We start from the raw sequence: 11,482 nt of genomic DNA on the forward strand, positions 1-11,482 counted from the left end.
CCCCAAACCCACACACACACAGGGAAAGAAACTATTAATTATGTTATCCTTTTTCAGAAGAGGGAATTATTCCAGGACTTAGCCCCATTGCTATGGAACTCATTTGGTACTATCGCTGCACTCTTACAGGTAGTCTATGAAGTGTTTCATTCTAATTCTAGAAATTTTATCTTTGTAAAAATTTTCTTCAAAAAAAAAAATTCTATAAATTTTATCCCATCTGTAAGATGCACATGCATACTAAACAATCCCACCTTATATTGTAACATCTGCCATATCTTCCATCTTTTTGAACAGACATTTCTTAGCGCCCCACTGTTAGATTGGTGGTGCTTTGCACTTTCTGGCATTAAACAGAAGGACTCAATGAAACATCTGAATGACCTTCTTGCAGTCCAAAACTAGGCTGTATACTTTTTGAACAAAAGTGTGAGCCAGTATCTCAGCGAATCAAATGAAGGAGTGAAATAGCAGAGGAGTGATGTAGAATGCCATTGTGGAAAGTTGTTATCAGTTTATTTAAGCTGAAATTTAGGAGTAGAACTTGCATGTTATCTTTTGTTTATGGAATGACTGAGATATTAAACGGTAAAATATTAAAATTCTTGCATTTTCCTATGATGGTAAAAGAGGTTTGTGAAGTGTTTTGGGGAGTGGGGAAGCAGGGCTGTGGTCCCCCATTGCTATTGCTCGTTCTTCCCTTACTGTAATCTGTACTCAGATGATGGCACGCTGCTTGTCTCAGTGAAGGAAACTGGATAATATGTGAATTGTTGGTGGGAGAGAAAAAAGGGATGTAAATGATGGTGGAGGAAGACTGGAATGAATATATGAGGAGAGCACTAAATGAGAATCTTGATGTTGTTTCCTTGTTGGATATAACTGACAAGAAAGGAGCTAAATGCACCAGCAAACAGCTTTCATCTCTGTCGAATATCCAACACTAATGACATCCTAAAGCTCCAGCTAAGCAGATAATTTCAAGCTGTTAAGTGACGCAAGCTAGGATATGCCAAAGAGAAAGGTAATTTGGAGCGTAGTCTAACTTTCTGGAGAATGATCCAGCAGAGGTCCTGCAGAGAAGTGGCAGCCTGGCTGTTTCTAGCCTTGACAGATTCTTTCTATTGCAAGAAGTAGAAAATGATATACTCCTTCCGATAGAAAATGGATCCCAACAGATTGATTTTCAGTTATGAATGTTTTACTTGGAACATGCAGCCATTTTTTTAATAGATTTTCCTTTGTTCATATTGATTTTTTTACATGCTTGCAGGAGATAGTTTCCATCTACCCTGTTTTGTCACCGCCAAACCTGACTCCAGCACAATCTAATAGAGTTTGTAATGCTTTAGCACTTCTTCAGGTATAAAGATTTCTTTTCCATATGGAGTTATTCTCAGATGATTCTTCATGGCGTTTCCTTTAATCATCTCTCATCGATAATGTGTAAAGTAATGAGTAATCGCCATGTAATGTTTTCCTTCATAAGAAGTAACAGCTTTATCCTACCCAAAAGAGCTTTTTCAGTGAGGAACATTTATTCAGCTGTAGGATGTAGGCAGTTGGATATGTTTGGGGTTGTGGTTTATGTATCAAGAGGGAGAAAGGAAGGAGAACAGCATACTGGAGGGCCCACATTAATCAAGTTGATTGTTGCATATTGTTCAAATCCTATAAATGGTACCGGCCATTCTTGTTCACAATAGTTGAGAGTGTCCTCATCATGCACCTAGGTCAAGAGTTCGATGCTAGTAGGCTGCCAAAAAAAAATCCTATAAATGGTAGCTTTTGCAGTTCATTTTAAGAGCGAATTTGCTTAAAGTTTCTATTTTTGGAACACATGGCATATCTGAGACCACATTTCATGTGTCAAATATTTTCATAGATGTGCTTTTGGAATTGTAACCCTACAACTTTCTTTTTTTTGTTTGATTAGGCGTAACAACTACAACTATCGATTTAATTCTTATGCAGGTCAAATGTCCAACTAATGAAACTGTTTTTCCTCCTGTTTTATTTTGCAGTGTGTAGCCTCTCACCCTGACACCAGAATGTTGTTCCTCAATGGTAATATATTTTCCCCTTTTTTTGAGTTATGTGGTCGTGTATAATTTACATCACTAAGAACGTCTTTGTTCCAGTTGAATTGAATCATAAACCATCAAAATGAGGAAATCCCTTTGACTGCAACTCTGGAAATCGATTTTACTTTTATTTGCAGTTGCACTTGGATTTACTTCTTATTTTCACAAACAACAATGCAAACATAACTCATAGCACAGAATCTTTTATAATCAAGTTGATGTCAGTTTTTGGCTAGAAAAATCTTGACGGGAAAATTGATATTTCATATTATTCAGACATTAAGGCGTTATCATTGCATTCATTGTTTTTCCCTGCAATCAAGTAATGGACACTCTCCTTTCTTGCCACTCCAATGTCCAGAAAGATACATAAAAGAAGAAAATGACTTATATGCCTGTGGCCTCATGTCCATTGGAGCATTGACTTAAACAAATGGCGTTTTGTTAGATGCGTATCCATGCTAAGTGCTTTGGAATCTTTCACTATGTATACTATTACTCTTAAAGAAACATACTTTTCTTGCCTTTCAATTCATGATGTGTTCCAAGACCTGCATCAACTTTTGTGTGATGATAATTAGGAAAATAGAACTTGAGTGAGATTTCTAGAGTTTTTTCCGAAATGGTTCCATAAGTATTAGTGTATAACACCTCGACAAACTTTACCCTCAAATATCTCTTTTGAGGAATTTAATGGTTTGCTGCTTCACGTGTGCCTCAGATGACCAACCTAATATATGCCCAATTCAGGTGATCCTATTTGGGGAAGAAATCTAAGATTTCCTTGCTTAAAACGTATAATCGCGGGAAAATAGCCACTCCATGTGACCTAGCAGGGTCTTCCCCATTCCCAATCTTCTCCAAGTTAGAAGCCTTAGCTGGTGTTATTTTTGCTCCATCAGAGGAGTGAAGAAGCCCTACTGTTTTGCTTCTGTAGCCCTCGGGGAGATCCATAAGTACTACAAGAGCATTGAGTTCTGATATGGAAGCTCTCCTCCCAGAGGCTGGTCAAAAAATCGCGTAGGACTTTGAGTGATATTAGATCCCAGAGCGCTGCTGCGGCAGCACTTGAGGATGCTGAGGCTTACTTGGTTGGTCCCTTTGAGGGTAACAATTTGTGTGCCATTCATGCTAGAAGGGTCAAGGGTTACCATTATGCCTAAGGGTATTCAGTTGGTCAGGTGCTTCAGGGATGATCTCTCTGCATTTGTCTCTGTGCCAAGGAGGATACGGAAATTTCACCAGTGAAGCTTCGAAGGCAGGCTCATTTTCCGTATCGTTTTCTTTTTCAAAAGAAAATGAAAATTGGATATGAACATGAAAGTATCGGTATCACAGATTTGAGACTTGGTTACTGATGGGTGATTTAAGGTTTTATGATTAATTTATGTATGGACTCTGTCAAATCAACAACCAGCAGAGAATGTATTCCACTTCTCTCCAATGAGTTGAAAACTCGTGATTTCAGTTTAGCAGATTAAATAACGCATATACGTAACTGTATAAATAGGAACTTCTGAGGGGAGCAGTAATGGCATAGAGGAACCTTTCTGTTGCACCTTCTATTTTTACTTTCGGTCGTGGTGGTCATGTTTTATAATTTTAGGGCTCCCAGATTGGAGCAAAATAGGGTTGTTTTTCAAATATGGTTTGTTAGCTAGGATTTTATTGAGGTTAGTCATGTGACACGCGTGATGTTGCAGATCATTAAGTTGCTTGGCACGTTAGGTTTGAGAGCAAAGATGGTCAACTTTTACATACTTGGAGAAATATATCCGTTTAAGGTGATATTCAGAGGATTAAGTTCGTTGAAGTGTGATACTTAAAGGACTATTTGGTCAAAGCTCATGAATTTCTACTTTCTCTTTATTTGACGATGCTTCAACTGTATACTACTTTGCAATGCATATTCCCTTATCATCGTACTCTTCTTAAAGAATCTTAGATGCACTTTGTATTCTTGATGTGTTCCCAAGATCTGCCCAACTTTAGTGTGATGATAATTAGGAATTGTGATCTATTGGGTGTGTTTTACTCTCTCTGAATCTGATGAAATGCTTTCACATGTTCTTTACTTTGCAGCACATATTCCCTTGTATTTGTACCCTTTTCTAAATACAACAAGCAAATCAAGACCTTTTGAATATTTGAGGCTTACTAGCTTAGGTGTCATTGGTGCCCTTGTGAAGGTAACATTTCTAATGTATTTCACGCATACTTTCTCTTCTTTCAGTATTTATATTAAGATTCATTCATGTCACATTATACTATATGTACTGGGAATCACTGAAACCATGAGAAAGAAACCACGAGAAGGAAACCGCGACCAGTGCAATTCGAGATTCCGAAGATGCTACTTATGGGATCTAGAAACATTGTCGAAAATGGGAAATAATAAACATATGGCAATTAACTTTTTATATGTCTGCTTCTGAAATTTCATGTTTATTAAAGTGCAATATTCATCACGTGCATCTGGTCGCATTTGTGCTTCTCCATTTTTACTCCAAAATTTAATGTAGTCTATTATTTGATTGTCTCTTTGCAGGTAGATGATACTGAAGTAATCAGTTTTCTACTATCAACAGAAATAATTCCCTTGTGTCTGCGCACAATGGAGATGGGCAGTGAACTGTCAAAAACGGTTGAGTGCTTCCCCAAAGCCTTTCTTTCCTAACTTGTAACTGAAATTTATGTTGGTTATATACTCATGATGTCTTCAACAGACTCTTCAGATACCAAAACAAAGACAATTTGTGCCGCACAATTACATTCTACTCGTTATGAAAACTTTCTTGTTTCTACATTCTCTTGTATTATTACCAGTTACATCCTCTCTCCATAAGTATCAGCTTTTCATGCATCTAATTTTGGAGTCACGCTGACAGGTTGCAACTTTCATTGTACAAAAAATACTTCTAGATGATGTGGGTCTGGATTACATATGTACCACAGCAGAGAGGTTTTTTGCAGTCGGCCGAGTTTTAGGGAGTATGGTAGGTGCACTTGCTGAACAGCCTTCATCAAGATTACTGAAGCACATAATTAGGTGCTATCTTCGGTTGTCAGATAATCCAAGGTGAGACTTCTGCAAATCAGCATTTAAAATATCCTTTCAGCTCTGTTATGCATAACAGATCTGGTTTCACGGAGCTTCCACCTTTTATGCTGCACTGTGAGCGAATGCTGATGTTCATGGTTTATGGCAGGGCATGTGATGCACTAAGAAATTGTCTCCCTGATATGCTTAGGGATGCCACCTTCAGTAGTTGTCTTCGTGTATGTACATTTCTCATTTAAGTGGTTCATCTTTTTGGCTGAGCTCTTAGTTTTCTCTTAGTTAAGAACATGAATGCATTCCTTTATGCTCTCATCAGACACTTGTTTTCTTTTTCTATATTCATGACGGTTCTTTTTCCTTATGCTCAACAGGAGGATCCTACAACGAGGAGGTGGCTACAGCAATTGATTCACAATGTTAATGGTAGCCGTGTTGCTCTACAGGCAGGAGGATTTGATCATTTGCTGGTGAACTAAATTGAAATCTTGTGTTATCCGTGCAGTCTTAGACCACTAAGACTCACTTCATATAGGTGGTTTGGTATAAGGCTCATTTAGGTGTTTGCTAGGAAGGTATCTCTTTTAATCTGATTGCTGGTGTTTTCTGGAGTTTTATTGTGTTATGTAAAGAAACACAACATTAAGGTTAAACTTCAGACATTTTGGGTCTGTAGTTAGGCTCGGTTGTTCAAACTTCAGACATACAGGTCTGAAATTCCGGACCACTAAGCTTAATTTCAGACATTTTATATGTTAGGCTTTGGTAAGCCTAACTTCAGATCCATATGTCTGAAAATTTTATGTCTGAAGTTGATTTTGAAGTCGCTACATCTTTTTTATTTGTGAATTTCGGTTATTCTTAAAAGGGATCCCCCAAGCGGGCTATCAGGTCACTTCCTCCTAAGGGTGTCTAACGGGTGGGCCGGGCCGGGCCGGGCTGGGTAGTAAAAATTAGTAACCGTATGGGTTGGGGTTCGGGCCGGTTACGGGTTGGGACTTACCGGTTTAACGGGTTCGGGTTCATCCGGGTAAAAAATGAACCGTAAGGGTTATAGGTACAAGGGGCCGGGCTGGGCCGGGTTAGTGTAATTTTTTTTTTGGTTGTATTTTGTATAACTATTGTAAGTTATATTAATATAAAGTAAAAATATAAAGAATACAGTGAAGATGGGAAAAAATTTGCACTTATTAATTGCAAGTGCTACATTTATTTTAAAATTCAAACTTACAAATTGAAAGGTTTACATTTAACAAGTAAATTAACCAAAAAAGAGTAAATTTAAAGGTTTTCCATTGCCTTAGCAAGTTCGTCATAATCAATATGAACTGAGTGGCCTTCTTCTGGAGTGTTGAATTCGGATGGGTTACCATGTGTTAATATATCTCCAAGTTCCTCGTTTTCTGGGCTATCAATATCTTCATGTTTGATTTCTTCGTTTCGATCTAATCCAATTTCTGAAACATACTAAAACTTTCAAAGCATTGCTTCCCAATGAGTGACGGGTGTCTCCAAGTTGTTGTCTTGCTTGGCTAAATGCACTCTCTGATGCAACAGCTGAAATTGGCACATTCAGCATGTCCCGAGCCATAGCGGAAAGAACAGGAAATTGCTCTCCATTCTCATGCCACCATCCCAACGGTGAAAATTCCTTTGTGCGAGGCTCTTTTTGCTTTTGCAAGTAGAATTGAAGTTTATCAATGTTCCTGCTACTGGTTTGAGTGTAGAAAATGTAGAAAAAATATTAAAACTATCAAGGCCTTCATCATCATCCACAGTAGTAGAAGTGGTATAGTGCATAGTGGGAGTAACATTGCCTACATTAATAGCAGCATTATCAGATACATTTGCATAATAATTATATAATTGTTGCAAAGAATCATTTAGCTTGTTCATACAAGCATATATATATATATATATATATATATATATATATATATATATATATATATATATATATATATTGTTGGTCCAATCTCCATATAAGTATATAAAACATTCATTAATTGGTGACAATCAGACATCTTAATAGAAGGATTTAAAACAACACCAATTAAGTAAATCGGAGGAATTGGAAAGAAATATTTTGCATTTGTTCAACATCCCTATATTTTTCTTTCTTCTTATATTCAAAGAGTAGAAAAGAAATTTCAGCTATATCTACTAAAGCCATAGTAACAGTAGGGTAATATGCTCCAGAAAACTCAATAGTAGCTGTCAGAGGCGGATCTAGGAATTGAAGTGTATGGGTTCATACCGTAATTTTAAGTCTATATTATAATAACCGAATTAAGGAACGAGTATCAATATTCAACGTACATTTAGAAAATAACAAAACACTTAAAGATAACATATGAATATAAACATTATCATTACAATTGTACTCGACGACTAGTCATGTTTTGAAAATGATCAATGATCGCATCATTAGGTACACTTTCAAATAACTTCATCCTCTATATAACAAACTAAACAACATAAAAAATCATCACACCAATTCTCGCTCGCAAGTTCAATTTATTACTGTACTTACTACTCGTAATAACTAGAGAAAACGTCGCGTGATAAACAGTCAGACATAGATTGCCCAAACACCTGTGCTGATGAATTCTTTACAATTAGTGCCGATTTAGAGTTCTTAATTATGAGAAATATGGTAAAAAATCTAAAACAGTCAGCGAACAGACAACATATCAAACTTAACTTCACAGCAACATAAACAAGTCTCTAAGTCTTGTGCAAATTGTTTTAAAAACAATGTCATCTGAAAGATCTCCAAGTCTTTTCAAGTTAGAGAATTCATGCCCGCCTCTCGGCACATAGTCAATATAGATGTCAAGCTCAAAACTCAAAGATCTCAAGCATAGATCAGTAAACTCATTTGTGATAGTGATGTAGCAAGTTTCATAATCCCGTCCTTATCATAATTTACAAAAGAATTATCTGGACTTAAACTAGCCATACCAAGAAGTAGAGCAGTATTCATTTCATTAAAACGATTGTTAAGCTCCGAAAGTTGCAAATCAATAATAGCATAGAAAACCTCTACACGCAAATGATAAGGATATGTAACACTTGATTTCTTACGCTTTGACTTTCCACGAGCATAATTCATATCCATTTCGGGGATCACAATACCATGCTTGACACAAAAATAAAGACGATCTTCTAACAAAGAATTCCATCTAGAATCTCTCATATCTTGCAATTGTCTCTTTGCGAAACCAACAAGCTTCATTGCACTTATAATATCTTGATCTTTTTTTTGCAAAGCCATATTCAAATCATATGTAAGTGCCAATACTTTCAACATCAAATGTAACATATACACAAAGTCATAAGATCTTATGTCATCCACTAGACTTTTTGCCATTGATCTCTCATGATAATTTGAACCCTCAATTGCAAGAACTCCAAGTACATGAACAATTGATGAGAATAAACTAATAAAATTACGCACTGTCTTAAAATGAAAACCCCACCGTGTATCACCTGCCCTTTGAAGTCCAAGTTCTTGATTTAAACCGCTTCCCGTATGAACTTCACCAAGCACTAGTAGTTCCTCTAGTTTTTCTGCTTGATCATCTTGAAGCATCTCCCTACGCTTAAAAAAACCCCAACAATATTTAAAACATTTGCAAGAATATCAAAAAATTATTCGGCCTCATAATGTTTTTTTGCAACAGCTATAAGAGTCAACTGCAATTAATGAGCAAAACAATGTATGCAATACGCCGAAGGAGTATCATTCATAATTAAAGTTTTAAGACCATTAATTTCTCCTTGCATGTTACTAGCTCCATCATAACCTTGTCCCCGTATTTGAGATTTACTCAATGAATGTTCCAAAAGCAAAGAACAAATTGCTACTTTTAATGACTTTGCGGATGTATCTTTAACATGAACAATGCTAAGGAATCACTCAATAACTTTACCATCTTTGTTGACATAACGCAAAACAAGCGCCATTTGTTCCTTATGAGAGACATCCTTAGACTCATCAACCAATATCCCAAAGTAATCCCCGTTCAAGTCTTCCACAATTGCTTTCAATATTTCTTTTGCACAAGAACTCACAATGTCTTTTTGTATGCTTGGACAAATCATAATGTCATTTTTTGGAGCATTTTCTAACACAACTTTCTTTACATCATCCTTCTTATCCGCATACCACTTTAAGAGATCTAAGAAGTTGCCTCTTCTTGTAGAAGTTTCACGCTCATCGTGACCCCGAAAAGGCATTCCTTCTTTCAAAAGATACCTTGCAACATCAATTGAGGCATTCAAGCGGACTCGATACTCACTTTTAGTTTTCTCGGATTGCTTATCAAAAGATGTTAAAATAGATTGTGCTTGATTCGATAAATCTAGCATCATCTTGAAACATCGATTATGAACACTATTCACTTCACCCACATGTGCGTTAAGCCTTTCTATACCTTTATTCCAAGCCCTAAAATCATCTTTTGTAAAAGAATCACTTACTTTTTTCCCATATCCTTCAATCTCATTTTTAAACAAGTAACAACATAAGCAAAACGCTGCATCTTCTTTAATACTGTATTCTAACCATCCAGAATATGAAGTTTTAAACCATTCCGGATTAAAATGACGCAATTTCCCACCAAAATTTATTTTTGAAAAAAAAAAAATTGCGAGGCGGACAAGGCCCTCTTTGAATGTAATGTCTTCTCACGCGGTCGCGTAGATTAGGAGAAAATTCTGAAATTTGTTTTCTTTCACCAGGATCAGGTTTAAGAAGATCCGAATCCAACATAATATTTATGTGTGATGGTTGGGAAGAATTGACATTGTCAATAATCACTGGACATGAGGGAGAACTAGAAGTAGAACTTGAAGAGGTTTGCGGCTTGAAAAATCTCTTGATCATATTGACTCTCACTAAAATGCCCTACAAATCATAAGACACAAATTAACTATTATAGTTTATTATTTTTTTATTAAAAAATAAGATCTATAACTCAACTTCATAAGTTGAATAAAAGATTAATATTTACAAAATCCAAAAATAATACTAAAATTTATAGCACATGGTCCCATTTAGGAGTGAATTTATAGCAGATGGTCGCATATAGCAGATGGTCCCATATAGAAGGTCCCGAGGAAGAGTTCTATTGCAATTTTGTTAGAGAACAAATGTATATCAAATAAAAAAGAATATAATCCCACTGAATGTTGTGAACACCATGTCAACTTTATCCCACTAAATCTTATGAACTCAATGCCATACAACAAAAAGACAGAATTACCTCAATGAAAAGCGGAAGTACCAAATCCGTGAATCAGAACAACTGGAAACCCTTTCCCTTCCTCTACAATTGATAGCCATCAAAAGAAAAGTCAAGTTGAAGAGGAAAGAAGACGAACCAAGAACCAGTGCTTGCAATAGATATTTGAAACCCTAACTTTTTCCCTTTAATGTTTGATTTGGGTATTTGGGATAAAGTAACTTTTGGGAGTTTTTTATTTGGTTGTTTTTTTTGTAGGTTGACTTTAGTCATCTATTATTATTATTATTATTTTATTTTTTTAAAAAAAAGATTAAGGTGAAAGTTGTACACTTGTACTAACTTAACAGTGAGGGTTTTCCCTTACTGTTTCGTGAAAGTACAACTCAAAATAAAAGGAAATTGTAAAATGAAGCTATGGGGACTCAAACTCGCATCGGCATACATGGGAAGCGGGCCGCACCTGGGTTCACGGCTTACCACTGAACCAAGAATGAATTTTGCAACTGGGTTCCCATATAATAATTGTTATATATTCAACAGATTTCTTAATACAAATACAGGATCTACAAAAAAGCTACTGGGTTCCCGGGAACCCATACATATTACTGTAGGTTCGCCCCTGGTAGCTGCATAAAATTTATGTAAAAATTTAACAACATCATTAATGACCTCCCAAGTAGTAGTTGTTAACATACGGTTTGTATCAGTACAATGTGCATTAGCAACTTCAGTTATTGGGAATCTATATTTGTAGCAATATTTTAAAAATATATATGTATAATTCCATCTAGTAATAATTTCGTCTGACATGAATCTGGGTTTAAGGTTATACTCGGTACACTTATTCTTAAATTCCCTAATTCTAGATTGTCTATTATTTCCTTGAATAACACCAACTGCTCTTCTAACATGAGTAATCTCAGTTGAAAATAAATCAAGGCCACTTTTAACAATTAAATTATAAATATGACATGTACACCTAACATGAAAAATTTCGGCAAGTGGTGGTTGCAAATGCAGTTTTAATATTAAAATTGCGGCATTATCAAAAGACATACACAATACTCTTTGCTTGAGATTATAAAATT

General features: G+C 35.9%; 2 protein-coding genes across 2 annotated transcripts in view; one reads left to right on the forward strand and one right to left on the reverse strand.

Moving 5' to 3' along the window:
• Positions 1-5,991, forward strand: part of LOC109226746 (cell differentiation protein RCD1 homolog) — an 11,673-nt gene extending 5,682 nt beyond the window's left edge. Inside the window, exons 2-9 of the mRNA XM_019391593.1 lie at positions 58-129; positions 1,274-1,363; positions 2,025-2,067; positions 4,167-4,273; positions 4,633-4,728; positions 4,973-5,163; positions 5,294-5,363; positions 5,517-5,991. Of these exons, the coding sequence (XP_019247138.1) occupies positions 58-129; positions 1,274-1,363; positions 2,025-2,067; positions 4,167-4,273; positions 4,633-4,728; positions 4,973-5,163; positions 5,294-5,363; positions 5,517-5,621 (774 nt within the window). The 3' untranslated portion in view covers positions 5,622-5,991. The remainder of the gene's footprint in view (positions 1-57; positions 130-1,273; positions 1,364-2,024; positions 2,068-4,166; positions 4,274-4,632; positions 4,729-4,972; positions 5,164-5,293; positions 5,364-5,516) is intronic.
• On the reverse strand, positions 8,000-8,737 carry LOC109227725. The gene has a single exon (XM_019392923.1). The coding sequence runs from the start codon at positions 8,735-8,737 to the stop codon at positions 8,000-8,002; it is 738 nt and encodes a 245-aa protein (XP_019248468.1).

Source organism: Nicotiana attenuata, chromosome 6 (assembly GCF_001879085.1).
Source record: "Nicotiana attenuata strain UT chromosome 6, NIATTr2, whole genome shotgun sequence".
In the NCBI taxonomy this organism is placed as follows: domain Eukaryota; kingdom Viridiplantae; phylum Streptophyta; class Magnoliopsida; order Solanales; family Solanaceae; genus Nicotiana; species Nicotiana attenuata.

What these genes read in the sequence shown, in the direction of transcription:
- LOC109227725 (XM_019392923.1), bottom strand. Translation starts at nt 8,737, where the DNA reads ATGCTTCAAGATGATCAAGCAGAAAAACTAGAGGAACTACTAGTGCTT.